Raw genomic sequence first — 27,498 nt, 5'->3', positions numbered from 1 at the left:
AGGGGGCCGGGTTGTGGGCAGGGACGGGGTGGAGGGCGGGGTACGTGCGCAGGGGCCCGGCAGCGGGGAGGGGAGGTGGGCAGGGGGCGCGGCCGCGGGGGTGGGCGCAGAGCGGGTCTCGCGGTGTCCGGGCGGCTGGAGGCGAGGGCGTCGCCCCAGGCAGCAGGCGCGGGGTCTGTAGGGGCGCCTGGGTCCCCGCCCCCGCTGGCCGCGCCGGGTCGCGCGTGGGCGCGGCGGGCGCCGATTGGCTGGCGGGAGCGCGGGCGGGGCGGGCGGCGGCGCGGAGGGGCCGGTCACCCCGCAGCCCGGCCTCGGCCTCCGCTCGTCGCCGCCCCGCCCGTGCGCACGTCCCCCCGGCGGCCACCATGAGCACAGGCCTGCGGTACAAGAGCAAGCTGGCGACCCCAGGTGAGCCCGGCGCCCGCCCGCGCGCGCGCGCGCACTCCTTTGTCCCCGCCGCCCGCACGCCTCTCACCGTGTGTCTCGGTCTTTCCCCCGCCCGCCGGCCCGGGCCCGGACCCCGACCCGACCCCCGACCCCACCCGACCCCGCAGAGGACAAGCAGGTACGTGTGCGCCGTCGCTCACCTGGCCCTCTGTCACCCATTGTGCCACCAACGCGCTGCGCCCCAACGCGACCCCGCCCCCGCCGGCCGTCATCCCGCTCTGTCGCGATAACCGATAACCGATTGTCAGCCTGGGCAGTGCCGCCAACCCGGGGCTGCAGAGGGGAGGAGCGGCCGCAGTGCCTCCGGGCCTGGCTCCTGACCCTCGAGGCATGGCGTGCGCTCCTTCCCGGATGGGGGATGGGCCGGGTGCCCCTCTCCCACTGGTCCAGCACCAGCCTCTCTTTGCTGACCTGGCCCGTGGCCGTGTGCTGGGGGTCCTGTGTGAGACCATGGTCATGAAAGGCCACGGGCTGGGGGGGAGGGGTTTGAGTCCACCAGCCAGGGCCAGTCCCTGAGCAGCCCCACAGGGGAACCTCTGGCCACCCCACCCAACTTCTCTGCATCTTATGCCTCCTCTCCACACACACCAATGTGAGTGGGCTGATCTGTGGCCAGGCCTCTTCCCCAGACTGGGAGTCTCCAGGGCCTGGTCTGAGTCATCCCGGTGCCCAGCACCAGTCTTCAGATCTAGGGGGTACAAACCGATTTCTCAAAGGGCCGGCCTAGACCCCAGCCTCCAGGAATAGAGGGTCAGACAGGAGGCTGGCCTGGGTACTCGCTGTGAACCTAGCTGAGGTCAGGTTTAAACAGCTAGAAGACCCCAAGAGGGCGTGGGGGGGTGGGTAACCGGGGGGAGCTGGGGGTTCTGGGGCAGCCCTGCTGGGGGCCTCTCTGGCTTGAGCTCAGCCATGTTTAGGGCAGAAAAGAAGAGCCCAACTCTGGCATCAGGGTGGCCTTGGCAACCCTCGTCTGGGATGGGGGCTCACACCCTGGGTGGATGCTGGGTGGAACCCGAAGTCTTGGCCTAGGTGGGGCAGGCGGGCCAGGAGTGGCCCAGCAGGTGGGGTGGGGGCTGGGAGTCACTCCTGCCCAGTGCCAGGCCCCTAGCAGGGATACGCCCCACCCTGGGACGGGTGAGGCTCACAGGGAGGGGCCACGACCACCTCATCCTGCCAGCAAGGGGCTCCCCGGGGAGCCCGGGACAAGAGCTGCCTCCCCATCATGGCGGGTCAAACAATGAAGGAGATGCAGGGACACACTGCCACCAAGCTATTGTTCAAGGGAGAGAAAGAGGGAAGGCCTGGGAGACCAGCCCCCCTTGTCCTGGGCCTGTGGGCACTCAGGGACCCCCCTGCTGAGGCTCGAGCCCCTTCAGGCCTGTCTACCCCTCCTGGAGCTCAGCTAGGACCAGCCTTACCTGTCCCCTGCTCCTAGGACCAGAGGGAGAGAGCATTATGCGGGTGGGGTGTGGGGTTCCCTGGGCGCAGGGCCAGGGAGCCTGGTGTTTGGGGAAGGCTCCCCGTGGGTCTGGGGGAGCCGGAAGCCTGCAGTAACTTTGCTGTTCCATGGTTGGTGTTACTGAGACTCAGTCTGTCTGCACTCTGGGAAAGGGGGCAGGGGAGCTCTGTGGGCCCCCTCTGTGCCCACCCATCTCAGACACTGGGGAGGGCTCTGGTGGTCCTCTGTGCTCCCTCCTCCAACTCCCACCCCATCTCTAGCAGTGGTGGGGCCTTCACTGGCTCTGGCAGCTGGGGTGGTTCTAAGAATGGAAATGCCTCGAGAGTGTCAGGCACCAGGAGGAGGTGGGGAGGAGGTGGGCGCAGCAGTGTCTGTGGCTCGGGAAGTCCTGAGGAGTATTTGTTGTGCCTCGGGGGCCAGAGAAAGGGAGTGGAAGGGCCCCTTCCTTGGGGATCCCCCAGGGAATCCCCAGGCCCCATCTGGACGAAGTCAGGGGACAGGGCAGGCAGGCAGGGAGCTGGTCTTGTCCCCCTGACCCGGACCTCCACTGAGGCTGTGCCTTACCGATGGGGAAACTGAGGCCTTCTGGGGGCAACGAGCCCATCAGGCACCAGGCTGTGGGGTGCCAGCTCTGTCTGTCCTCCTGGAGATGCCCTGGGCCCGAGATGTCAGCCTGTCTGGGCAGGAAGTGGGCCGAGGGGCCATGTCTAAATTGGAGCCGGGGGTGGAGGCTGGGTGGGACTCAGCCCCAAGGCCCCTCGCAGGTCTGCGTGGTGGAGGGCTGGGGCCAGCGCAGAGGCTTTCTCAGAGCCAGGGCTGGGGGCGGGCTGGGGAGCTGGGGCCTGTGGCTCCCCCCCTCTCGGATGAAAGGCTCCCCTGTTCCCAGCAGCGGGCCCACCCCTCCTCCCCAGGTGCCAGCGGCCTCCAGGCCACACAGCAGCAGCATGAGCCTAGACAGGGGGACAGAGGCCCCTTAAGCGGGGAGCCAAGAAGGGAGGGCCTAGGTGGGGGAGAACTGTGGGGCCTCCCGTTCCCACTGACGCACAGTCCAGGGACACGTCTCTTTGGATCCCCAGCTCCTTTGCAGGCCTCCCTTGCCACCGGGCTGGTGCTGGCTTGTTCAGATTCTGGTGGGTCCTGCGGGTAGGGTCAGTGAGGAAGGGTTTGGGGGCTCAGGAGACCCCTGTGGTCCCTGGAGTGGCCGCACAGGTGTGAGGGCTGAGCTGGCTGGAGCCCTACAGGCCCTGTGTTGCCCAGTCCTGTAAGTGAGAGCAGGGTGGAAGCTCAGAGGGAGTGTCCCCCTTAGGGGGAAGGGTTCACTCCAGCACCCCCTACCTCTGCTGGCAGCGGCTGTCTGGGGGCAGAGGTGGCAGCGCAGGGCTGGCCGGCGGGTTTGTGGAGCTACGCACTGGCCACAGCTTCCAAGTTTGCAGAGGTGGGGTAGGGGTTGGGCATCTAGTGCTCTGATCGCTCCCTTCCCCAAACGTAAGCCTCCGCGGGCCTGGGTGGGGAGGTGGGCTCTGCCCTCGCAGGTTCCCAACTTCTCTCGGCGGCCACGGCGGTAAGAATTCTCCAGACACACGCGCACACACGCGAGGGGCGGGCCGTGCATCGGTGGGTAGCTGGGGGCGCCTCTGTGACACCGCCGCGGGAGAGTAGGGGGACCGGGCGGGCTCCCGCGGGCGCACGCGTGGATGGGGGCGTACTCGGGCGCCCTCTGGCAGGCGGGACGCGGCAGCGCAGACCCGGCCGTGGACCCGGTCCCCCGCCCACCCGGCTGTGTAGTCGCTGGACTGACGGCCTGAGCCGCGCCGCTCCGCGCGCAGCCGCCCGCCAGCCCGCCGAGCTGGGCCCTGCCCTCCTCAGCTCCGTGGCTCCGCCCGCGCGGCCCAATTTCCAGGCGACTGTCTCCCGGAGACCGCGCGCTCCTCTCCGGCGCGAGGGCCCGCCTGTGCCAGGGGCAGGCCCGCCTAGGGCCGGCGAGCGGCTTGGTGGCCTCGGGGTCCCGGCATCGCGTGAGCGCCGCCCCTCCGGGCTTCAGTTCCCGCGTCCGTAACCCGTAACCCGGGGGCGAGAACAGGGCCTCGGGGCCGCACAGCGCGCGAGCCCCTGGCGCACAGCTACGCCGGGTGGGCCTGACGCACTCTGGGCCCCAGCGCAGCGGGCAAGGTCCCGGGGTCGCTGCGATGGACTCGCTGGCGGCACCCCAGGACCGCCTGGTGGAGCAGCTGCTGTCGCCGCGGACCCAGGCCCAGAGGCGGCTCAAGGTGTGTGTGGAGAGGGGAGCGGAAGGTGGGTCAGCTGTGCGCCCGCCCCCCGCGCACGGACTGGGGATGCGACGGGAGCCGCAGGGCCGGGGTCCTGGGGTGGGCGCCGGAGGCCGCGGGAGGCTGGGCGCCGCTGTCTATAAATAGCCCCTGCTCCGCCGTCGCCGCAGCCAGCCACCCCCGCGGCTGGATCGGGGCCAGACGGGGCCTCCCACCCCTTACACTCGGGAGGGGTGAGTATTGAGGTGGGGGCTTTTCCAGCCTCTGAGGGCCTTGGGCGTGTGTGAGGGGTCTGGGTCCTGGTGCCCTCTGCCCACCGCCCAAGGGGGGACACCGCCTTGCCCGCTGTGCCTGCCACCTCCCTCCACACGCACACAGACTCCATCTCGGTCCCTGCGAAGCCCTCGCGGGCGCCTCCACCCTCCACCCCCACCTGCCTTCCACCTCCAGGGCCTTTGCCCACAGGCCCTCACCCACTTCTGCCATTGAGATGCCCCCTCCCTGGGGACTCTGCCCTGCTGCCCCCTGGCCTGAGCTGGGTAGGGGCCAAGGCACCGGGCTGCCCCAGGAACCCCAGCGTGCCCCTGACCCGCCCGCCCCCGCCAGGACATCGACAAGCAGTACGTGGGCTTCGCCACACTGCCCAATCAGGTGCACCGCAAGTCTGTGAAGAAGGGCTTCGACTTCACGCTCATGGTGGCGGGTGAGTGGGCCGGCCTCCAGGGCGTGGGGTGGGGCACTGGCAGCCAGGCTCTGTCTGGGGCCTGGGACCTGACCCGACGTCCTCACTGCACCTGTGGGCAGGGGAGTCGGGCCTGGGGAAGTCCACACTGGTCCACAGCCTCTTCCTGACTGACTTGTACAAGGAACGGAAGCTGCTCAGTGCTGAGGGTGAGTGGGCCCCACGCGGCCCTGGCGCTGCCACCATCCCCTGCTGGGTGACCTCTCCAAGGGCTCCTTCCAGGTCCAGCCCTGCTCCTCTGTCCCCGAAGCATGGGTCTCCCGTTCAGGGTCCAGGTCACCGCCGGGCCACATAGCCAGGGATGAGAACAAGGGTCTGGGCTGCCCGGGGTGGGAGTGAGGGTCACAGAGGGTCTGTGAGGGTCTGTCCCCCCACCCGCCTTGCCACAGAGCGCATCAGCCAGACGGTCGAGATCCTGAAGCACACGGTGGACATTGAGGAGAAGGGGGTCAAGCTGAAGCTCACCATTGTGGACACACCAGGCTTCGGGGACGCCGTCAACAACTCTGAGTGGTGAGGAAGGCCTGCCCGGTCTGCCCTGGCCCCTGGCCACCAGCCACCAGCCTGGCCTCATGTGCCCCCTGCCCCCAGCTGGAAGCCCATCACCGACTACGTGGACCAGCAGTTTGAGCAGTATTTCCGGGACGAGAGTGGCCTCAACCGCAAGAACATCCAGGACAACCGTGTGCACTGCTGCTTGTACTTCATTTCCCCTTTTGGGCACGGGTAGGTGGCTACCCCGGGCCAGGGGTGCGGGTCCTGCCCATCCCTGCGGCGCCCCCTCCCACCACCACCCCCCCATGAGCCCCTCGCCCCGGCTGCTCTCCACAGGCTGCGGCCAGTGGACGTGGGCTTCATGAAAGCCCTGCACGAGAAGGTGAACATCGTGCCCCTCATTGCCAAAGCCGACTGTCTCGTCCCCGGTGAGATCCGGAAGCTGAAGGAGCGGGTGAGCCTGTGCGGTCGCGGGGCGCAGCGGGGACTCTGGTGGGGCCAAGGGCACCAGCCCCTCACCTGATGGCCCTTGCCTGCCGCAGATCCGGGAGGAGATCGACAAGTTTGGGATCCACGTTTACCAGTTTCCTGAGTGTGACTCGGACGAGGACGAGGAGTTTAAGCAGCAGGACCGGGAACTGAAGGTGAGGCTGCAGCACTGGGGGTGAGGGACCCAGAGGCCACTTTACACCAGGTCGGGAGGAGGGCCCGGGCCCAGGTCTGACCTGGGGGGCAGGAGTGTTTTGTCCAGGCCGTAGAGTCTTCACCTGGGGCTGGGGCTAGGGCGGCCCAGGTCCCCTGCTGGCTTGTGTAGTTGGGTCCCCATGTAGTTAATAGGTCATGGAATGCTTGCCAGGATCTAAAGGCACAGCCACTGGCCAGGCCCCCACCCTGGCCCTTCTCTCAGCCCCCTCGCCATGCTTCACCCACAGAAGGGCCTAGTCCAATGGCCCCAGGCCTGTGCATGTCCTGGCTCCCAGAATTCTGAGCTCCGGGGGGAGGGGGGGTGGCTTTGAGTGCCCCGGGGGTTAGAGTGGTGATGGCAAGCCCAAGCTCGGGACAGGTGGCCACCGAGCCAGGAGCAGGGTGGACCTTTCACCCCGAAGTCAGCAGGGGTATCACTAACAGGAGGCATGGGCTCTGCCCTGGGAAAGGAATGGGGAGGCACTAGATGGAGTGGCTGTTGGTGGTGGGGGTATCAGGAGGGGGGGTACATCTGATGGGCACGGCCCAGCAAAAGCCCTAAGGTGTAAGCTGTACCAGTTCTGGCTTCAGCTGGCAACAGAGAGGCCAGAGGTGGGGACAACAGGGTCTCTTTGGGGAGAGCTTGTTGAGGGTCATTGTGGAGGGGCGGGCCAGGTGCTTAGTGCCCATGCCCCTCTCCCACCACTGACCCCACACCCATGCTAACTGGGAGTGAGCCCTTGCACCTGCCCCCCCAGGAGAGCGCACCCTTCGCTGTCATCGGCAGCAACACGGTGGTGGAGGCCAAGGGGCAGCGGGTCCGGGGGCGTCTGTACCCCTGGGGGATCGTGGAGGGTGAGTCGAGGCCTGGGGCACAGCATTTGGGTGGGAAGGCTCCCCTGGGCCGGCGCCTCACCCACCGCCTGCCCCCGCCCACAGTGGAGAACCAGGCACACTGCGACTTCGTGAAGCTTCGCAACATGCTCATCCGTACACACATGCATGACCTCAAGGACGTGACATGCGACGTGCACTACGAGAACTACCGAGCGCACTGCATCCAGCAGATGACCAGGTGCGTGACCCACCCGCCCTCGGACCTGCCCTGACCCCCACCCAGAGGTGTGGGAGCCACAGGGTATCGAGGGTCAGCCCAACCCCCAGCAGCTTCTCCCTGGTGTCCACCCTGCAGCAAACTGACGCAGGACAGCCGCATGGAGAGCCCCATCCCCATCCTGCCACTGCCAACCCCCGATGCTGAGACGGAGAAGCTCATCAGGATGAAGGATGAGGAGGTTGGTAGGCAGCAGGGGAGGAGCAGGGGCTGGGGGTGGGGACAGGGCCAGGCCCGTCCCATCGCACTTCTCACCCCATCCTCCGTTGTTCCTGCCCCGCCCCCCTAGCTAAGGCGCATGCAGGAGATGCTGCAGAAAATGAAGCAGCAAATGCAGGACCAGTGACCCCACCACAGCCCCACTTTTCCATGGATATACTGCCAGTTTCCAGGCTGGCCCTTCCCACCCCTGGACCCCGACTGGCCTGGACTCGACACCGGATTCGTCTGGATCGCTAACAGGCCTGGACACAACCCCAATTGCAGAGTGGCCCAGACCTGGACTTTTTCCTACTGTTCCTGAACTGACCCAGAGACGCGGGGTCGCAGCCCCCAGCCAGCCCTAATTTATTCTCAGCATCAGCCCCTCCCGTCATTTGTGTCTGCTTCCAAGGGGCCTGGACAATGGCCCCCACAGCCAGCCCTCTCTGGCCTTGGGGGAGCAGGAGCTAAGTTGAGTGGTGACTTCTGAGATCTCCCCCCAACCCAGAAGGTCACAGCACTTAGATTCCAGACCCTACTCAGATGGGCAGGTAAACCAAGGCAGAATAGGGGAGCAGGTCTGCAGGATCCTGGGCCTATTCCCTGCCCAGGGCTGCAGAGTGAACTTGGGAGCCCTCACTTTGTGCTGAGGTGGGCCAGGTCCTTCTTACCTCCTCACCCACTCACCAGGTAGCTCAGCGGGCAGGTTGGACAGCCGAAGCAATTAGGATCCCTCCAGACCTTAGGAGGCCAGCTGGCTGCTGGGGAGGAATAATGGGGCTGCCTACGCCCCTCCCCCACGGCCATGGCCCGGCTCCAGGAGCAGTGGGTGGTGGGCAAACTGGCAACCCCCATCCCTGGACCACCCTTCCCTGTTGGTCGCTGGAGGCCTGTTCCCCGCAGCAGCACTGTTGCCCCGGGTTCCTGAGCCCCTGGTCCCCCATCCCTCCACCCGCATGATCCCTGCCCCCAAGCCCCATTCTCCAGTTTGTTCAGTTGTGAATGCTGCGTCCTGTCCTGGTGACGGGAGAACAATGTTGGTGAACGTCGAAGAGAGTGTCCGAGTGCTCCGTGCGCCCCTGGGAGCGAGTGGGGCGGAAGCCCGGTCGGCCGGCAGCCTGGCGATAGCGCTCTATCTGCGCTGCCGGCTTGGCCTACTGGTTATTTGCGACGGGGCTGTGGTCGGTTCAGCGGGTGCGCCGGGGACTGGCAGGGGCGGGGCGGCTTTATCGCCCGGTTCTGCGGCTGCTGCCTGGCGCTCCAGAGCTAGCTGGACCGCTGTCCTCTCGCCATGGGCTCCGGTGAGTCTGGGGTCTGCCCGGGCCAGGCCGCTCCCTGAGTAGAGTCCGGTGGGGAGGTGCTCTGTCCTCTGGGCTGTAGTCGGGAGAGGTTTGGGTCAGACTTAGAGGGCACTTCCAGCCGGTGCCGGGCTGTCGGGGTGGAGAGGCTCGCGGGTGATGGGGGGCACGCGGGTGCCCCGGGACCCCGCCCAGGAGCCCCAAGGGCCGGGCTCACCGCGGCGCTTCCCTTCCAGGGCCGCGCGGGGCGCTGAGCCTAATGCTTCTGCTGCTCGCGCCGCCGGGCCGCCCGGCCGCTGGCTGCCCGGCCCCGTGTCGCTGCGCGGGGACGCGCGTGGACTGCGGGCGCCGCGGGCTGACGTGGGCTTCGCTGCCGGCCGCCTTCCCGCCAGATACGACCGAACTGGTGCTGACGGGCAACAACCTGACGGCGTTGCCACCAGGGCTGCTGGACGTGCTGCCGGTGCTGCGTGTCGTGCACCTGGGCGCCAACCCCTGGCGCTGCGACTGCCACCTGGTGCCGCTGCGCGCCTGGCTGGCAGGCCGGCTGGAGCGCGAGCCCTACCGCGACCTGCGCTGCGCCGCGCCCCCCGCGCTACGGGGCCGCCTGCTGTCCTACCTGGCGGAGGAGGAGCTGCGCGCCGCCTGCCTGCCTGGCGCGCTCTGCCGCGGGGCGCTAGCGGCGCAGCTCCTGCTACTCTGCCTTGGGCTGCTGCACGCGCTGCTGCTGGCGCTGCTGCTGTGCCGCCTGCGGAGGCTGCGCGCCCGCGCCGCGCGCCGGTGGCCGCTGACTACCCCGCTGGCGGAGGAGCCCGCGACCCCCGAGCCGAGCGACTGGCGCTGAGCCGTGCGGCCGGCCCGCTGACGGCCCCCCGCTCCGGCCGCATCCTCCGCCCACACGATCTCCCAGACGCTCCCCCCACCGCGGCCGCGCGCAGGGGCCCCACTGCTGCGCGCGCACCGCTGGCGACACGCTCGCACCCCCTGGACCTGGATGCCGAAGCGGGCCCGGGGCGAGCCGCTGCCCAGACCAGTCGAGCCCCCCACGCCATCTCCAGTGCGAATAAACCCTGCTCTCCATCCGACCGATCTCTGCACCGTGCGACTCGGAATCCCCCCCTCAAACCCAGAAAGAGCTCCGGGGATGATTCAAGGGGACACATCGCATGTTCATACACCCAAAATCACCTTCTGGGGTGCGCACAAGGTCTGGGAGTGAACTCACCTGCCACCGACTCTCCCAGAAGTTCTAGTGAGAAGGCACAGAAGAGCTGGAAGTACAGTGCCCACACTGGCGGGAGTGAGGACACAGGGGACAGTGAGGACAGTGGACAGTGAGGACACTGTGGAGCAGTGAGGACACTGGACAGGACAGTGTGGGGACGGTGAGGACCCCACAGGAAGTGTAGTTGCCAGAAAGAGCAGATGCTCAGAGTGGCGGTTTCCGGGAGTCAGTGAGGGTCTTCCAGGTGGCTCTGAGGACAGTCCAGGGTGTGAGGTTTCCCTGAAGGCAGTGACTGCGCCACACAGGCAGCTTTCAGGGTATCAGGGGTGCACTGGGGATGGTGAGGGCGGTCGAGTGGCCCAGCAGATGCTTCTGGGGCATCTGAGAGAGAAGTTCTGGAGGGCAGGTGAGGAGGGAGCGAGCGTAGTGAGCTGGGGTCCACGTAAAGTTCCCCGCACGGGTGAGGAGGCACCTGGGGTTGCAGGTCTCTGAATTGTGTCCTCCACCTGGCCGCCGCCTCCTGCAGGAAGGCACCTCTGACTGTTTCTCAGTCCCTGTCTCCCCGTCCCAGCCCTGGATCCAGGCTGAGCCACCAGGGCCTGGAAATCCTCTGTGGGTGTCCCAGTGAGGCTCAGGTGCTAATGAGGGCCTGGCGGACCCAAAGAGGGCCTGATGCATTTCCCACTATTGGGGTCCTGCTCCCGCCCTAGGTGTGGCCCCCACCTGTCTGGCCCTGTGAACAATGAAGGCTGCTTGCTGTTCACCCCAAACAGGACCCTGACAAGGAGCCTCGGGCCTGAGCCCCAGCTGCCTGGCACAGGAAGGCCCCCGGCTCCTCTGACCGGGTCGGGGAGGCTGCCACTGACACGGCCTTTGTCCTGGCCTTTGTGGGACAAGACAGATGGCCCTCCGGTCAGGCTGATGCTATCTCAGGGCTGCCGGTGGGACGTGAGGCAGGAGCCACCCCCTCCTTTGTGGGCAGGTGCATGGCATCCGGCCCATTGTGGGCTGCAGTTGACTGTCTGGCCGTCCATCCAGCCTTATCACCACATCTGGGACAGCGGCCCCTTTTGTACAAATAAACTGCCACCCTACCTCCCCAGGGAGTGTCCCAGAGCCCCTGGTGTGGGTCAGAGGCCACCCCCTAAATTCAGCCCCAATGTGGTGTAGGAAGCGGGTGTCACCCCTACTTTCTAGAGGAGGAAACCAGATCCCAGAAGCGGGTCTCCCTGCTGGGCCCCAGAGCTTTCTCCATGGCTGCACTGGGAGCAGAGCTGAAACCAGGCCCCTGGGACCCACTCTCCTCCTCACTGAGGACTTTGGGGGGCAAATGCAGGGCCCAGAGAAAGTGGCCTTGGGGTCCTAGGTGACCCCAAGCTAAGAGAAGGAGGTCCCCCTGGGCCATGGGACAAGGTCCCAGCACGAGCTGTGAGAAGTGGTGAGCAGGAGCCCAGCTCCACGGCCAGTGTCCTGCTGAGAGGGTGGGCATGAGGGCCCCGAGGGCCAGGAGATGCAGAAGACTGGAGCTTCTTTGAAAGAGGGAAAAGGCTGGCATCACAGTGTGGTCAGACTTAAGGAAGAACTTCCCACTCGGACAACGGGGCAGTGGAACCACATGGTTTCTCCAGGCTTGCCCCTCCCTTTTGCCAGTTCTCCATGATTTTGATGGGCTCCGGCCAAGGTACTGACCACAGGGGGATGCCGGCCTGGCCTCGCTGGCTGACCTGGCCCAGCCTGCTTGGAGCCCCCAGTCCCAATCCTGACCCTAAGCTGACCCTCCACACACTAACCCTGGGGCCTCAGCCTCCAGAGTGTGGGGAATTGGAACAGTTCCAGCTCAGGGACCCTGAATGAGGAGTGGACACCCCTCCCCCAGCTCCAGGGCCTATGGTGCCCCTCCCTCCAGCACTGTCCTCCATCTCATGGATGACACACCTGCCCCAGGGTCCCTTCCCCACTGATAGGCTGGTCCCCTCTGGGGCCTCAGACTCCTTCCAGATGGGAACAGGTCAGGGTCCACTCAAAGCTCTGCCAACCCCTCATACCTGCAGCCCCCAGGCTGGTTGATTCAGGGCCCCCTGCCCTGCAGCCCCAGGATCCCCTGACCACAGACTGGCCCCCCAGCTTCCCGGGGGGTAGGGGGGTGGCCAGTGGTGTGGCTCCCAGGACCCCCAGTCTTAGATCAAGGCCCAGCCCTTCCCAGGGCAGGCATGACCTTCCTGCTCTATGTCCTAACTATTCAAGGCCTCCACTCAACATGTCCTCAGCAGGGCGCGTCCTGGCCCTGCCCTGCCCAGACACGTGGTGCAGGACCCTAAGACTGCCCCGGGGCTCAAACCACATCCTGGCTAGTGAGCGACGACTGAGGGGTTGCATAGAGTGAGCCCCGGCAGGGCCAGACGGCGGCGCAGTTAGACAAAACCCTGACCTGTGCGGGGAGCCTCGGTGTTTTCATCCCTGAAATGGGCTGATGCCTGTGTCTCGTCCTCCCCGGGCGCGCGACCCCAGCCCGGCAGCAGAGGGCGCTCGCGACCTGCAGGAGAGCCTGTGCAGGGCTCCCGGGGCGGAGGGGCGCAGGGCGCAGAGACACCAGGCTCGCCGGGGAGCGGTGCTCAGAGCAGGACCTGCCCAAGCTGGAGGGGGCAGGCTCCGGGGTCCGCAGATCGCGGCCGTGGGGGCGGGGCGGGGAGGGAGAGCGAGGGGACGCCCCCCCGCCCCCGCCGCGCGCTGACAGCCGGTCGCGGGGAAGATAAGGGGCCTCTTCCGCCGGAGGGGAGTTGGGGGGGTGGTCAGCCCAGGTGAGCCCTCCGCCCTCCACCGCTTTTTGGTTCCGTAAACACTTATTGAGTCCCTGCTGTGTGCACCGGGCGGACGGGGGCTGCGAGGCCGCGTGGAGGGGACCGTGAGAGGCTGGCTGGCTCCCGGATGCCCAGGGAGTGGGACATGGGATCCGCCACCTCCTGACCAACCTGGCGGCGGAGTGCGGGTCCCCAGTGGGCGCCTCCTGCCTGCGGAGGGGCCGGCCGCTCGCTGGGCTTGGACTCGAGGGGCCCACGCGGACGAGGCCCTGGGAAGGGCTGGGGGCCAAGCCCTGGCCATGATGGGGGGTGGGCGCGCCGCCCAGACGGAGCAACAACACTGGCGTGGGTGGCGGGGCCCTGGGGGCCCATAGCTCAGCGCAGAGTCTGCGCCCACCCCCAGCGTTTCCGATGGAGGACAGGCAGCGGGTGATAAATCACCAGCTCCCACCCCCACCCACCGGTGCTGCCATGGAGAAGGGGGGCTTCGAGCGACAGAGACAGAGCCCGAGGCAGACAGAGACAGGCCTAGAGACAGAGACAACCTCAGAGACAAAGGCAGCTACAGACGCCCAAGGACACCGCCAGGTCCCCTTACCTCCCACCCCCAGACCCCCCTCCACCAGGCCCATCTGGAAACCAGCTGAGAGCCACCCCACCCAGCCTGCCAACCCCCAACAAGGAGGAAGAGGAGGAGGGAGCAAGGACTTTGCAGCCATAACTCCCCTCCCCCTGGAGGACCATAAATCAGCAGGGGGCTCTCGGGAAGCCCTCCCCCCCAGGTTGAGGGGGGTCTTTGGGGTCACTGGCCCTGGTGACTGGGCCTGGCCCTAGCTGTATCCCCCGCTCCTTTAACAGTCCTTAGGGGATCCCCCTGCTCCAGCTCTCTCTTTCTGCAGCCCAGTCACAAGCTGTCTACACCCAGTGCTGTCTACACTGGATGCGCAGTCTATCCTCCCTCTTCTCTCTGTCTGCAGACAGGAAACGTCTGCAGGGAGACGTCCTGTCCTATCAGGAGACCCTGGGCTGGCCCTGCAGGAACTGGGGTCAGCGGTCCTCCCCAGTGAAGCCTCCAGGGGGTCCCCTCTGCCCCAGGGGAAATGCTATCTGTCCCTCCTTCCATCCTGCTTTCCTGTCACCACCACCCCCAGCTGCTGAGGGCCAGCTGGACAAAGGGTGCTGAGAGATGGGCCAGGTGGGCCCCCGCCACAGGTGTGAGCACCCCCTGGGGTCAGGCGAGGCTTGAGAGAGCCCACAGGATGCTCTCAGGACCTGCAGGGTGGGCCCAGACCCCGATCCCAGCCGGACCAGCCTCAGCAATCCCTGCCCTGGGCGTCTGTCCTGCAGACAACCCGCTGGACCCCTGTGGCAGAGATAAGGCCACCTGTACACGGGGAAACCCACAAACGTCCACCATGACATCTTTCCTGGCTTGTCTCAAAGAGTGGTAGGGGCGAGGACAGGGGCTTTCTCGTCTCAAAAGATCTTCGGAGTGCTGGGAATTCTGTGCCTGAGAAAGGCACTGAGTATCCTGGGGGCTGGCCAGGGCCTCGTCATGCGGATGGTCCCTTGACCCTCAGAACAAACCCCCTGAGCCCTGGGACGTCAGAAGCAGTGACCCGGTGTGTGGAGGTGGGGAATGGGAGGGCCTCCTGGAGATGTCCAGGAGCTGCCTCACAGGGCAGGATCCAGAGAATGCAGGGGCAGGAGGTGCGCTGGGCTCAGCCCATGGGAAGGAGGGGGTGCGAGGGCCCCCTCCCCCCAGCATGCTGGGGGCGGGGGGGACGCCGTCCAATCCTTCATTCATTCCCAATTGTTCTCCCACCCGTGCACCCGTGAGCACCCCTGTCTGGAGGCTGCCGGCTGCACGGGGGAGGGCTGGGGTGTAGGTCCCTTGGTCCCCAGACCTCCACCCAGCAGAGCCCCCCACCCCCCAGCTCAGGTGCTTCTCTCTCTGCCAATCACACAGGACCCTGGGACCATCCCCACAGGAACCCTCAGAGGTGGGAGGGGCTGGAAGGGGATCCTTCAAGCTTTACCTGATGGACCCCCGTGGTGTGGGGATACGGACCCCAGGGGAAATAGAGGGTTCCCATGGCAGCCACTTCTGCCCAGGTGTGTGGATGGGCCTGGCATGCCCGCCCCTGAAAGGGAGGCTGCAGCCTGGAGCTGGGGGTCCCGGCAGTGTGGGCATCACCCTGGGAATTGTACGCCCTTGGCCTCCCTCTGAAGGGCTCCCTGTGGGCGGCCTTGCTTCTACGTAGAAATCTATTTTGATGTGGTTTGTGTTGGGGAGTTTGCTTTTCTCTGTGCTTTGTTTATTTAAAGATGCTCTTGAAGAATTCCAGCCCGTCTGCGGATACTGAGGAAAGGGCTTCTGTCTGGGCAGGGTTGGGAGGGGCAGGGCCCCTGACAGCTGCCTGTCCCAGCACGCCCACCCATGCCCTGTGCCCACCAAAGGTGTACCAGCGACAGACCTAGAGCAGGCAGGGGCCCGGGGATGCCGCCATCCAGGGACGTCGCACAGAGGGGCAGTTCAGGAGGCTTTATGAGAAAAGTGGGGCAGACCTGTTTGTGCGGCCCTGGGTCTCCTGGCACTAAATGCCTCCCTGGGCAGACACTTCTTTGTGAGTCCCTGGTGGGGAGGTCCCTATTTTATGGGTCTTTCTGCTGCAGACCCCTCAACTGGGGCCTCTGCTCTGCAGGCCTCTTCTCTGTGGGTCTCTGGTGTGGGAACCTCTGGCGGGTGGGAGGGTCAGTGCCACCTCTCCTTATTTGGGGTGACGTGGCTCTGCCACGGTGGCCTCTGGGTCATCTGTCAGACCCTCCTCCCTGGGCTGAGGATCCACCGCCACCAGAATCCCTGGGGCCCACACTCCTGAGCCTCTTGTGGCGAGGCCAGCAGGAGTGACTGGAGCATGACTGTGTCCCCAGATCACCCATGGACAGGCGGAAGGGCATCAACGGCTAAGGCTGACCTGCAGCCTTGACTCCGTGAAGTTCCCTAGACCTCTTCAGCAATGCCATCGTGAGTCCACTGAATCCTCCCTAAATCCTTCCTGAGTCTCCCAACCTGCCCTGGGCCCTCCAGGTCCTCTCCAAGTGCTCCCTGAGGCTCCCAGACCCACCTGCATCTCAGGCTTGGGCTACTGTACCTGGATTGGTCCTGGCAGGTAACTGAGGTTGATGCCAGTGGAGCCCGGAGCCTGGCACCACCCCACAGGGTCCTGGTAGACAAGGTGGGCGGCGGGCACGGTGGTCTCAGGTGTGGCGGCAGGACTATGAAGGGTCCTCCTGAGTTATAGCCTCACTCCATTAGCGCCCGCGTCTGGGGTGTTCAGTGGCTGGACAGGCGGCGCCCCTGGGCCTCCGAGACAGTCAGAGCAGGTGGGCCCCAGGCACAAGTGAGGCGTCACCACCCCATACCTGTTCCGAATCCGCCTCCTCCCAATTCACTCGCCCTGTGTCCTCCCCGTGCAGCGGCCCGGGTCCCCTCCACCAAGACCCTCCTTGTGGGCTGTCTGGGGGTGAGGGAGACCCTGCACAGAACCTCGCGTGCTCTGGGTGGCAAGCCGTGTCTCTGAGCAGCCAGGCCACCTCCTCACGCGTGAGTGTGCGTGTGTGGACGGGAGTTGGATGGTGCTGCCTCCCTGGGTGAGTGGGTCCGCGTCCTCACACCTCCCGCGGGCGCGCGTCCCACTGGCCCGCCGTGCCCCTGTGTGCCCTCGGCCGCCGCCCCTCCCTGCCTGCCGTGCCGTGTGTACACAGGCTTGTTTTCCCTGCCTCGCGGGCCAGGGGTGTGCTCGTAAATCGTGCAGCCGATGACACATTTATCCCGCGGGCGGCTGACGGTGTGAATTTATGGCTGCCCCTCCCTCCTGGCTGAGGAGGGACAGGGGCCCGAACACCCCACAGGCAGGCACTTACGGGCCGCTAGGCTGGCCGGGCCATTGTGGGGGCCACCAGGAGGGACTCAGGAGTGCTCCCAAGGTCTGGCCGGCTCAGAAGCCCTGCAAAGTCAGGGGACAGATGGCAGCTGAGAGGCTGGGTGGGCTCTGCCTGGGTGCGGGCTGGGGTCGGGGCTTCTAACCTGCCCCACCTCCGCCTCCCACCTATGAACCGGGCGGGACAGGAGGGGCTGCTTCCCTCTGTGTGGACTCAGCCCACCCACTGCTACTAGGCCTGTTGGAGGCATCGAGGTTCGGAGAGGATTGTCTGGAAGGGTGGGGACCCTGAGGGCAGCTGGGGCTGCCTACAGGGAGCAGGGAGGCGTGGAAATTCAGGACGGGGGGCCCAGAGCACCCCTGCCCTCCTCCTCCTTGTAAAGATGGGGAAACCAAGGCCGAGTGAGGAGAAGGGCCCAGATTCCTGCTTCCCAGCATGCAATGCGGGGGTCCCAGGTGCAGCCCCCTCCCAGGGCCCTTTGTCCAGCACAGTCTGCGCGTTGGGGGGGCAGCCAGGTCCGAAGATGGGAGAGACGATGGAACAGTCAGGTCCCCTTGGGCCACAGCGGGGGATGGGGGCCGCTGACTTCCCTCTGTCCGTCTGTCTGTCTCTGAAGGGGGTCGGGTCTCCAGGGGCCCCTCTGTCGGCTCTCATGCTTGCCCCCGCTCTGGTCCCCGGCCCCCCACCCCCTACCCGCCGGCCTGTCAGGATGAGCGATGGCGGTGCCCCTCCCCAGGCCCTCAGCCCCAGGCCGGTTCCCGCTCATTAGCCGCTGACACTGTTTGCTTTCCCGCCCGGGACACCCACCCCCGTCACAGGCCATTTCTCCCGGCGCCCCCCACCCCCGTGGGCCTGCCCGGGGGTCCAGGGTGCCGGGCAGGACCTGCGTTCGGCTCCCAGAGAGATGGCCAGACACAGCCCAGCCCCACCCTCACCTGCAGGCGCCAGCGGACAGATCTGAGCGCAATAGTCAGGCCACAGCGAGAGTGAGACTGGGCCATGCCTCTGAGCCTCAGCTGGCCCTGCGGTGACACTCGGACTGGGTCTCTGGTGACAGGCTCACACTCCCGTCTCTGTCTCTCTTGATCACTCGTCCCTATTTCTGTCTTTGGCTCTGGTCTTGCCCCCAGCCTCACCCCATGGAATGACCATTGAGCCGCCATCCCCATGCAGAAGGCACCTCTCCACCCGGTGTCCCTCTGTCCCCCAAGCAGCCCTGGCGCACAGTGTGTGAGTCAGAGGGTGAATCTATGATGCCAAGGCTTGGGGAAGAAGGCAGGTGGAAGGGTGACCAGGGCATAGCTGGGGGTGCTCCCTGGGCTCTGCACCCCAGCTCCAGACTGCTCCGAGCAGGGGAGGCTGCAGATGGACCGGGGTTGGGGGGTTTGGCGTTGGCTCAGCCTCCAGGGCAGACTTGGGGGCATGTCGGGGGTGGCAGGCCGCTTGCTGGCCCCCCTGCCCCCTCTCCATACCCTCCCTTAATGTCAACCCCCACCCAGTGTGGCCACAGCTGGGCGGCATCAGGGCCCACAGGCCGGTGGCAGCCAGTCCTTCACTTAAAAATGTGTTTGTGATTTTGGCGGCGGGGCAGATAACGGTGACGAATGGCCCGCCGGCCCCACGGGGCCCCCAGCCCATCTGGTTTGACTTTGGCCTGTCGTAGGGTGCCCCGGGGGCCCCACCCCTGCCCTCGGGCAGTACCCTCTGAGTGAAGCCCGGGGCCAGCGTTGGCAGTCCTGACGTACCTCTAACCTTTGCAGGCATTGGTCCCTCTGCTGGGAACACCCCTGTCCTCCAGCGAGTGTCCCACCGGGGCGACCCTCCTGCCCCGGGCCCGCGGGTACTGGACACTGGCTGGGTCAGTGTAGAGGCCACGTCCTGATCAGGTCTCTCCCCTCCACGGAATGGGGAGCAGTGGGCACCTGGCGTGAAGGTGATGGAGGTGGAGAGGCCTGTGGAGGGGGCAGGGCAGCCGGGGCAGGGCAGCCGGGGCAGGGCCTGGCCGCCTGGCCCGACGGGCAGCGCATGTGGTCATCGTCAGGAGGGATTTCTGACAGGCCTCCCGACCCTCCCGCAGCCGCTGAGGCCCCCAGACCATCGATTATCCCTGGAGGGCAGCTTCCGGGTCCAGCCCCGTGCTCGGCTGGGGGGCAGTGAGGTCGAGCTGAGCCCCTCGGCCCAGCCCCTCCCTTCCGCCCCTCTCTGGGCTTCTGGAAGGGGCGCAGAGGTGGGGGGCGCCTGCTCCTCCCCCCACAACCATAGGGGCACCCTGGGCCATCTCAGCCCAGGCCCTTGGAAGCAGCCGGACATGTGCTCGGGGTCCACTTGGTCAGTGCGACCCCAGGGACACGGGCTCCTGCATTCCCAGCGAGCCTTCCTGAGCCCCCCTGCCCAGTTTACAGACAGGGGTTGGACCCTGCCCTCAGTGAGGAGATAAGGGAAGGGGGCGCTTGGAGGTGCCCCCACCCATCTCAGGGGCGGTGGGGGGGAGGGCATTGCAGGCCCAGGAGCAGAGCTGGGGGCCATCCCAGAGGCGCAGCCTAAACTGCTCTGTCCCCAGGACCTGCATCTTCCAGGCGGCCCTGGGTGGGGACAGCTGTGGGGAGGGAGAAGGGTGGCGCTGCTTCAAGACTCCTGCCCCCTCCCTCCGGGCAGGAAAATCCCTCTCCCTCAGTATCACATTGTTGAGAATTAACTTTGTTGAAATAAAAATTGGTCTTGGTATTAACTCGGCCTCGAGGATTTTCTCTGCGATCCTGGAGGCTGCAGAGGGGTCAGAGGACCATTCCCAGAGCTGGCTGCTGGCTTGGGTTTCAGGGGCGCCAACGACCTCCTAATCCTCTCTGGGCTGTAACTCCCTGCCTCTTGGGGACACGGTTCCTGGGGCTGGGGGGAGGGAGGAGCTGCTCTGGCCCTGCCTCCCCTGACCCTGGCCGTGAAGCCGGACAGCATGGACAGCGAGGATCTCGGGGGTCCGGCCCTGGTCCCCCCGACCCCTGATCCCTCCCCCGCCCCTCCCCCATCTCTCCACATCACTTGGCAGCCATGACTGATGTCCATGGGACGACTCCTCCACCCTCAGGGTTCTGCCACAGCCTCGGTTTCCCCCCATAAAATGGGAGGCTTGGCCCAGCCTGGGTGCGGGAGGCCCTGCAAACAGACGGGCAGCCTGGTGGCCAGACGCTCAGAGGTGGCCCTTCTGGGAGGCGAAAGCCCCGATGTGTGGCCGTGGCCGGAGACCTCTGGGGGTGGGGACGGGGAGGGGGCGCTGAGGGCTCATGGCCGTTCACAGCCTCAGTCTCAGATGGCAATTGGCGGCCAGGCCGTGCACATGGCTGGGGGGTAAGGACAGAAACATGGGGTCCCCAAGACCAGCTCCCAGGGAGGCAAGCAGAGACATGTGTACCACTGCATCCACCAAAATGGTGTCTGTCTACACCCGCGCAGACCTGTGTGCAGCTGCTCCGAGAGCCTCTGGGGGCCTCACCTTTCACATGGCCCCCTCTGCCTGGTGCGTCCCCCTGGGGCCTTCCACTCATCTGGAGGGTGTGTCTGCCCACAGGGACGCTGAGCCCAAGGACAAGAGCAGAGGATGGGGCAGGCCGGGAGGGGCCTGCGGGGGCATCCAACTCTCCCCCCCCACCCCCACACCTTCTGGCACAAGGACACGTCTGTGCCCTCATAGTCGGGGGTAGGCAGGATTTCCCAGCCGGTGGTCCCCTCACAGCCTTGTCCGACCACAGCCCGAGCAGTGTGTTTTGGGGGGTGGGGTGCAGCCTGGGAACAGGCTGAGATGGGGGCCTGGGAACGAAGGCGGCGGCCCCTGGGGACGCTCGAGCAGGGCCAGCTGTTGCTGCCTGGCTCCAATTCCCGCTCTGCGCCGAGGCTGGTCCCCCGGGCCAAGGCCGGTGGTCTGCCTGGGAGAGAGTGGGCAGGCTGGGGGGCCTGTGCCGCCTTCTAGGAGGTGGTCCCCGGGACAGCAGAAGTAGGAGGGAGCCACCTTCATGCTGTACTAGCTGTCCAGGAGGGCTCCCCTGTCCCCCAAGCAGCAGGTCCCGAAGCCTGAATCACCCGAGCCCCCCACCTCCACCTCACCTGGAGCCTGGGCCGACCACCTGCTGGAGCCTGTGTTCCATGCCCCTCGGGGCCCACCCCCACGGCCTTCCATCCTACTCCCCAAGCCTGGCCCCAGCCTGAACACTCCAGTCTGGTCCTTCTGTCCAGGGAGCCTAACTACCAGGACCAGGGCCAGCCTAAAGCTCCTACTCACCCTTCAGGACCCCATGCAAGTGTCCCTGTCCCTGGGAGCCACTTGAATGCTGGGCCCAGCACCAACCTGGTGGTGTCATCTTTTCAAGACTCCTTCCTAGTGGCCCTGCCCCAGGGCTGGACGCTAGAGTGGACACACAACTCCACGGCTGAGAGGGAGAGGCTCGCTCCCTGGGCATTTGTTTCCCAGCTGAACCGTCCTTGGCTAAAAGATTCCACGGGTCCTACTGGAGCAAGTTTGTCCCTCTAGGGGGACCCTGAGGCTGCCAGGACCCGTCCCTCCCCCACCTAAGTGTTCTGAGGAGGTAGACGGACTCCAAAGAGGTGGGGTTTGCTGTGGGCACACTGAGGGTTCCCCCAGCTGGCTGTCCCCCAGACACTCGGTTGGCTTCAGCTGAGGCTGAGGGCCTGGCACAGAGGCTGCTGGGGTGAGGCTGGGGGGAATCCTCTTATTCCTGAATCCCTCCCGCCTGCCTGGCTGCCCCCTGGGAAGCCCCATGATCCAGGAACCTGATATTTTAAGACTTAAAGCAAATGTTTCTGGAGCCCAAGCTGCGCTGAGGCGCCCGCCCGGTCCTCATTGGGGGAGGGCCAGCCACAGAGGAGAGGACACCCCGCCCACAAACCAATCCTGCCCCTCCCTGGGCCACAATTTCTCGTGGCGGGAGGGGCGATGAAGCAGGAGCCCCCTTAAGGGACCAGAGCCAGGGCCAGCTTCAGGACTGAGGTGGGGGACCTGGTGTTGACCCCGACTCTGCTGGTCCCTCTCTCTGGCCTCCAGCACTCTGAGAGGCCCATCAGAAGCCCTGAGCCCTCTAGGGCTGGCCTTCCCTGACCCGGGAGCCAGGGATGCCACCGAACTGCCCCGCTCTGCCACCATCAGGGTGGGCAAGTCCATGCGTTGCTCTGACCCACAGGCAGAAGCCAGCTGGAGCTCAGGTGGGAAACCCGAAGCTTCCTGGTCCTTGGAGCAGGAGATCTGGGATGGATTGGTGATGTCTGCCTGGGTTGCAGGTGTGAGAGTGGAGATCCACGGGCTGGAACGGGTTTGATGAAAAAGCAACCTGCCCGGGTTTCTTAACCTCAACACCAGAAGGAACTCCCCAGTGCCTGGATGACAGAGTGGCCTGAGGCTCGGCTCAGGCCCAGCAGAGCTGGTCAGGGCAAGGCCCAGGCTCTAGGCCCTACCTGGACTCAGTGGAGCCATCTTCCTTTGGGAGAGTTTCCCAGGGCTTCAAGGGCTGAAGCATCATGGGTGGAGGGCCCAGGTGGGTGGGCGGACAGTGCAGGGCAGGGAGGCTTGGGCCTTGTTAGGGCGGACAGGGATAGGGCCCCTTCTGTAAGGAGTGTTCCAGACGCTGGACCAGCCCAGGCCCAGCTGGGAATGTGGGGAGTGGGGGGCAGATGTTCTGGGGATTCTTCCTGGGTTATCCTCATGACCCCAGTCAGCCGGGCCCCTAGCCCTCAAAGTACCTGTGCTGAGTCCCTGGACTGGTCCCAGCAGATGGGGCTTGGCCACACCTCTCTCCCCAAGCCAGCAAGCCTATCAGGGCCAAGAGTCTCCTCGGGCTTCTTCGACCATTTCACAGATGGGGAAACCGAGGCCCAGAGAGGGGACAGGCCTTCCAGGGCCACATGGACAGCCTACAGCCAGCCCCGCTGCGTGGACTTCTTCCCCCACAGCCCCTGAGGCCCTCTTGTCTCGGCCTGTAGGAGGGGCGGCACTGTGGGCAGCTGTGGGAGGACAGACCTGACTGTGAATCCCAGCATCCTGCCTCCAGGGCCTGGGTGCTGTCTGCTCACCCTGAGCCCCGGCTCCCCACCTGACCACGGCCCTTCTGCCCTGGCGAACTCCTGTGCACCCTCAAAAACCCAGAGGGGCCTGAACCTTGAGCCCCAGAATGTCACACACACACCCAGCTCCATCCCCAGCTGCTAATTCCTCTCCCTTGACAGAGGGATTTCTGTGCCTGGTGCCCCCTGGGAGACCACCAGTCCCCTCAGGTATTCCCAGGTCTGGCCCTGCTCCCTTACCTCACTGGACAAGCCACCCTCATTGCCAGACCTGGATTCCTGCTGTGAGAACAGACACACTGTCACCGTGCCTTGGTTTCCCCAGCTCTGAAATGGAGATGTGGGTGTCAGTGGGTGATGAGCCCTGGGTGTCCTGAATGCTCGGAGGGAGATCAGGGTGGGATGCCTGGAGGAAGGGCAGCCAGCTGCTCACCAGGCCCCAGTGTCTGCAGGCAGACCCCTGCCTAACAGCCCTGCCAGGCTGTGGGGCTGGGGAGCTGAGCCCACCGGGGCTGAAGCCTGTAGAGCAGCCCCTCCCAGGAATCCCGGCTGCCCAGAAGCCACTGGCTCCCGGTGGTCACAGCCAGCGCCTGCAGTTGCTGCCACCGGCAGCCCAGGAGAGCTCCAACCCCCGTCCCCATCACTGCTTCAGCTCAGCACTGCCTTCTATTCCTTGGGCCTCAGTTTCCACGTGTATCTGGGAGAGAAGCAGGCGGGCAGGATTTGGGAGAGGACAGGGTGTCCTGGGCATTTAGGATTAGAGTGGGGACAAGAGGCGGGCCATGGGGGGCCGGGAGGCGGGAGGAAGGAGGGAGACCCTATCAGTCCCCTCCAGAGGCGTGGAGAGGTTCAGGGCCCCCACGGGGGAAGCAGAGGAACCCAGTTTTAAATCAAAGGGAGACTGATGACGTGTGGGTGGGAGGTGCCCCCAGCGGGAGCTCCACATTCTGGGGCCTCGAGCCACTGCCCACTGTTCCCGAGGGAGCCAAGAACCAAACCCCCCTGTTTTCTGGAACTTGCCTGCACTCCTGACCCTGTGACCACAGAAGCCCCGTGGAGTCTGGGCCCTGGGTCCCCTCTCTGGCCTGCAGCCAGGCCAGTGGGTGGAGGCGGATGGGCACAGGACCAGGCCTCCTCTGGGATGCCCATGGGGTGACCCCAGTGGCTCAGGGTAGAGTTCCCCCACCTGTCTGCAGGTGAGGGCAGGTATGGATAGGAGGCGGCAGCGACGCAGGGCACAGGGATGGCCTCGCACCCTGGCCCAATCCCTTCCCTTGGCCGCACTCCTACCAGGGCGCCCTCCTCCCCCACCCGCATTCCCAGGCCCCTAGCCCTGCTTGGGCTCCCAGGCTCCAAACCAGAAAAACGAGATGGAGAACAAACAAGCAGGCTCAGGCTGCAGCCTCCAGCACGTCCAGTGTCCAGCACAGATCTGGCCATGGAGCCGGGTCCCACCCTCCTGGGGCACTGAGGGTCAGGGTGGAGGGTTCACCTAGGAGATGCGGAGTGCCGTGCCCCTGAGTCGGCCCCTCCTGCCTCCCCACCCTTCCTGCCACCCAGGCAGCCTCCCCTGCGCTGGCCCCACTCGTCTCTCCAGGGGCGGGCTCTTGAGAGCTGCAAAGCCCACTGTCCTGGCCGCAGTGGGCTCCCCAGGAGTGAGCTTCTTGTCACTAGGGGTGTGCAAACAGGGCCAGAAGACCGCAGCTGGGGGCTGCAGAGGGGAAGGGCAGGCTGGCAGGTACCGCCAGTTTCCCAAGGTCCTTTTCAGATGGAGGGTCCCCAGACCCAAAACTTCCTCCTAGAACCCGAGGTTCAGGATTCTGACCTCTGGGACCGTGACGTGTCCCATGACGAGTGCAGTGCTGGCCGTGTCACAAATGCCCGCTTATTCCAGGGGGTCCAGGGGCAGCTGGGTGTCTCCATCTCATCAGCCTCCACCCCTCTCACCCAACTCCTGCCCCTCTACGCCCACCTCCTCCGCGGGTCAGGCCAGACCATTGGACCCTGCAGAGGCCCCGGACAGGCCTCCCGCCAATGCCTGCCACTCCTGCCCCAAGGGCCTTGCACGGGACTTTAGTCAAGCGAGGGAGAAACTGTGGGTTTGGATTCCAGCAACTGGGCTGACTCCAGCAGAAAACGAGGAAGAATCCGTCTCCCCCAGACTGCTTGGTGGGAGCCCGTATACTCCAGGTTCTTGATTTGACAGTCTCCCCTCTACAGAAGGGAGTGGGAGGCAAGGCTTGTGCTTTAAGGGAACGGTTGAGGGGCCAGCTGGGCAGAGCCACCTCCAAGGGTGGGCTGGTGGGTGTCCAGGACTCGCCCACAGGGAGGAATGTGGCACTGGGCTCAGGACACAGGCCAGGGCAGGGCCTGGGGCCTAGGACTCAGCCTGAGGGGCTGGGGAAGGCAGCCGAGAGGTTGGGGGGAGCACCATGGACTCTGGGCTTGGGCTCTGGCCATGGACTAGGTCCCTGGCTGAGCCCCACCCGCCTCCCTGGGAGCCCTGACCGCAGCGGTGTGGGGCCGGACCTCACCTGTCAGTCTGCAGCAGCTTGAAGCTGGGGCGGGAGGTGAGGTCTGGAGAGGACTCCAGAATCAAGCTCAGAACAGCCTGGAGAAGAAAGGTTTTGGGCGGGCGGCCGAAGAACAAACACAGGGCAGGATGGGGCCTGAGGGTGGAGGGCACAGGGGATCCTGCAGGAGCACGGCACATAGAGACTTTGGACAGGGCCAGACAGTGCTCTGAGCATCCACTCTTAACCCCACATGGCTGGCTGGATGGTCTGTCACCACGTGGGGCCGCAAGCCCAAGGCAGAGGCTGTGGAGGCCAGAAGGTGCCCAAGGCAGAGAGGTGCAGGGCAGGGCAGGGCAGGGCAGGGCCAGGCGGTGCTGGGTGGGCCCAACCTTCCCAGGGACCTGGCAGCACCTCAGACGTGGGGTGGGGAAAAGGGTAGAGGTCGGCCCTGAGCAGGACGGGACGGGCACCCAGCTGTCCTGTGAGGACATGCTGCTCCCCCCGCCCCCAGGCCTCGCCACCGGACATTCACATGACCCACGTCTGGCTGCCCGCCCAGCCTGCATCCCTGCCAATCATGCTGACCTTCCTCCCGCCAGCACCTGCTGGGGACTGACAGAGGTCTCTATTCCCGGCCAGGCGCCTGCTCAGGTTATATTTAGGCCATGGGTCGGGGGGAGGTGGGCACCAGGCTGCTGACCCCCTCCTGGGGCCCAGAGCAGGGCAGCTGGGCTGGGCTGCCTGCCTGGGCCCAACCTGGTGGCTCGGGCTGAGCTCTGAGGAGCAGGTTGCTGCCTGCGAGCCCGCTGTCCATAGCCGGGAACAGGCTGGGGCCACAGGCTCTGCCTGTTTCCAGTGGGAGCTCCCGGCTGTGGGAGAGTAAGGCTGGTGGTGCTGGAAACTCGGGGAGTCCAGCCTCAGGGGGGGCGGGCAGGAGCTCCAGGTCAGGGGTGGGAGAGGCCCAGCTGGCCTTTTAGTTCCAGAGGCTCTGATGTCCATGAGGTCATTCCCTCCTGGGACTTCCCAGGGCCCTGCCTGAGGGGACGCCTAGCCCCAGGTCCTTCCTGCCGCCCCGGACTGAGCCCTCTTCCCTCCTGCTGCCCGGCAGGATGTTCCCAGGGAGGAAATGGCCCCTAGGAGGCCACCCCATCCCTGCTGGAGCCCAGGGCCACTTCCTGCCCCTTGTGGGCCTTGGTCCTGCCCCCAATTCTGCCAGCCCAGGCCAGACCCAGACTTCCTGCCCCCAGCAGCGTGGAGGGGCAGGGCCATCCCAGCTTCACCCGGGCCAGCAGGGACGAGCCAGACTCCCCAGACCCGAGGGCCTGAGAGCCTCTACCTGGGACTGCAGCACCCTGCCCACAGACACCCCCCCATCAGACACCCCAGCTCTGGCATTACCTGCTGCCCCCACAGCCCACCTCCACGGTGGACGGTGACCTCAGCAGTCCTCGGCCCAGCCCTGTAAGCTGACAGATGCTTTAGAGCATCTTCCGGGCCATGGCAGAGGCGGGCCCATCTGGCACCACAGGGCTGGCCTTGAACCAGCGGGCTTGCCTGGATCTGAAGGGCCCTATGGCAGAGGTCACAACCCTGCTCCGTGGGCAGCCTCATCTCCAGGGGAGGCCCCTCCTTGGCCCAGCCCTCCCTCTCCGCCCAGGCCCCTCACACCCTACTCGAAGGGGTTTCCTGGCCCTGCTGACCCCAGATCAGGGCAAGTTGCCGGCCACCCCCCTCCACCCTCCGCCCCAGGAAACACGCAGCTGGGGGTTGTGGGGCTTTGGGGCCGGGTTGAAGGAATCGAGGGCAGGGCTGGGGGCTCTGGAGGGAAATGGGCGGCCCCAGCCCAGCCCGCTCTGTGGTTCAGGAAGTGGGGGTCTCAGAAGCTTCCTCTTGGCCAGACGTGCTCCCGGTAGGGCTGGGCAGCCAGGGGGTCAGAGGCCTGGCCCCAGCTGCCCCTTCCTCTCTAGCCGGCCACCAGCTGGGTGGCCCGTGCTGCTGCAGGCCTCGGGCTGGTAGCTGGGTGTCCCTCGGGCCCTGCAGGTGGCCGGCAGTCAGTGCCAGAAGGTCTCCGGGCCGCCCAGGCTGGAGGCACGTCAGCGCGGCCTCTGTGAGTCCGTCCGCACACCCGGCCCTGCCTGGCAGGAGTCGCCATCAGATGGGTGTGGCGGGAGTGCCCAGCAGGGCCCACCCCCGCCCCGGCCTGTGTCCCTCCTGCTGGAACTCCCACGAGCCTTGGTTTGCCCA

At 65.9% G+C, this 27,498-nt stretch overlaps 2 protein-coding genes across 5 annotated transcripts; both read left to right on the top strand.

Annotated features, from left to right (window-relative positions):
* Positions 1-292: 292 nt before the first annotated feature.
* SEPTIN5 (septin 5) lies at positions 293-8,616 on the top strand. Of its 4 annotated transcripts, none has more exons than XM_079943445.1 (11): positions 293-408; positions 4,780-4,876; positions 4,978-5,064; positions 5,305-5,428; positions 5,507-5,641; positions 5,747-5,864; positions 5,953-6,054; positions 6,853-6,949; positions 7,034-7,169; positions 7,287-7,389; positions 7,498-8,552. In XM_079943445.1, the coding sequence occupies exons 2-11, from the start codon at positions 4,867-4,869 to the stop codon at positions 7,552-7,554; spliced, it is 969 nt and encodes a 322-aa protein (XP_079799571.1). In that variant the 5' UTR covers positions 293-408; positions 4,780-4,866; the 3' UTR covers positions 7,555-8,552. The 4 variants fall into 4 exon arrangements, with proteins under 4 accessions (XP_079799571.1, XP_079799570.1, XP_079799568.1 ...); XM_079943444.1 differs by lacking the exon at positions 293-408 and adding an exon at positions 558-565 and having other exon boundaries at positions 7,498-8,555; XM_079943442.1 differs by lacking the exon at positions 293-408 and adding an exon at positions 3,433-4,173 and having other exon boundaries at positions 7,498-8,616.
* A 100-nt stretch (positions 8,617-8,716) lies between these two features.
* GP1BB (glycoprotein Ib platelet subunit beta) lies at positions 8,717-9,594 on the top strand. The gene has a single exon (XM_079943446.1). It carries the CDS (start codon positions 8,967-8,969, stop codon positions 9,549-9,551), a length of 585 nt encoding a protein of 194 aa, XP_079799572.1. The 5' UTR covers positions 8,717-8,966; the 3' UTR covers positions 9,552-9,594.
* The last annotated feature ends 17,904 nt before the right edge of the window (positions 9,595-27,498 follow it).

This window comes from Stenella coeruleoalba (assembly GCF_951394435.1).
Source record: "Stenella coeruleoalba genome assembly, chromosome: 14".
NCBI classification, from domain to species: Eukaryota; Metazoa; Chordata; class Mammalia; order Artiodactyla; family Delphinidae; genus Stenella; species Stenella coeruleoalba.
Note: the sequence above shows the minus strand (reverse complement) of the source record. Positions and strands in the feature narration are given on the sequence as shown.

Coding starts and splice junctions, on each gene's coding strand:
- SEPTIN5 (XM_079943442.1), top strand. CDS start 4,093: ATGGACTCGCTGGCGGCACCCCAGGACCGCCTGGTGGAGCAGCTGCTG. Junction 5,865..5,952: donor TCCGGAAGCTGAAGGAGCGG/GTGAGCCTGTGC, acceptor TGCCTGCCGCAG/ATCCGGGAGGAGATCGACAA. Junction 7,390..7,497: donor TCAGGATGAAGGATGAGGAG/GTTGGTAGGCAG, acceptor CCGCCCCCCTAG/CTAAGGCGCATGCAGGAGAT.
- GP1BB (XM_079943446.1), top strand. CDS start 8,967: ATGCTTCTGCTGCTCGCGCCGCCGGGCCGCCCGGCCGCTGGCTGCCCG.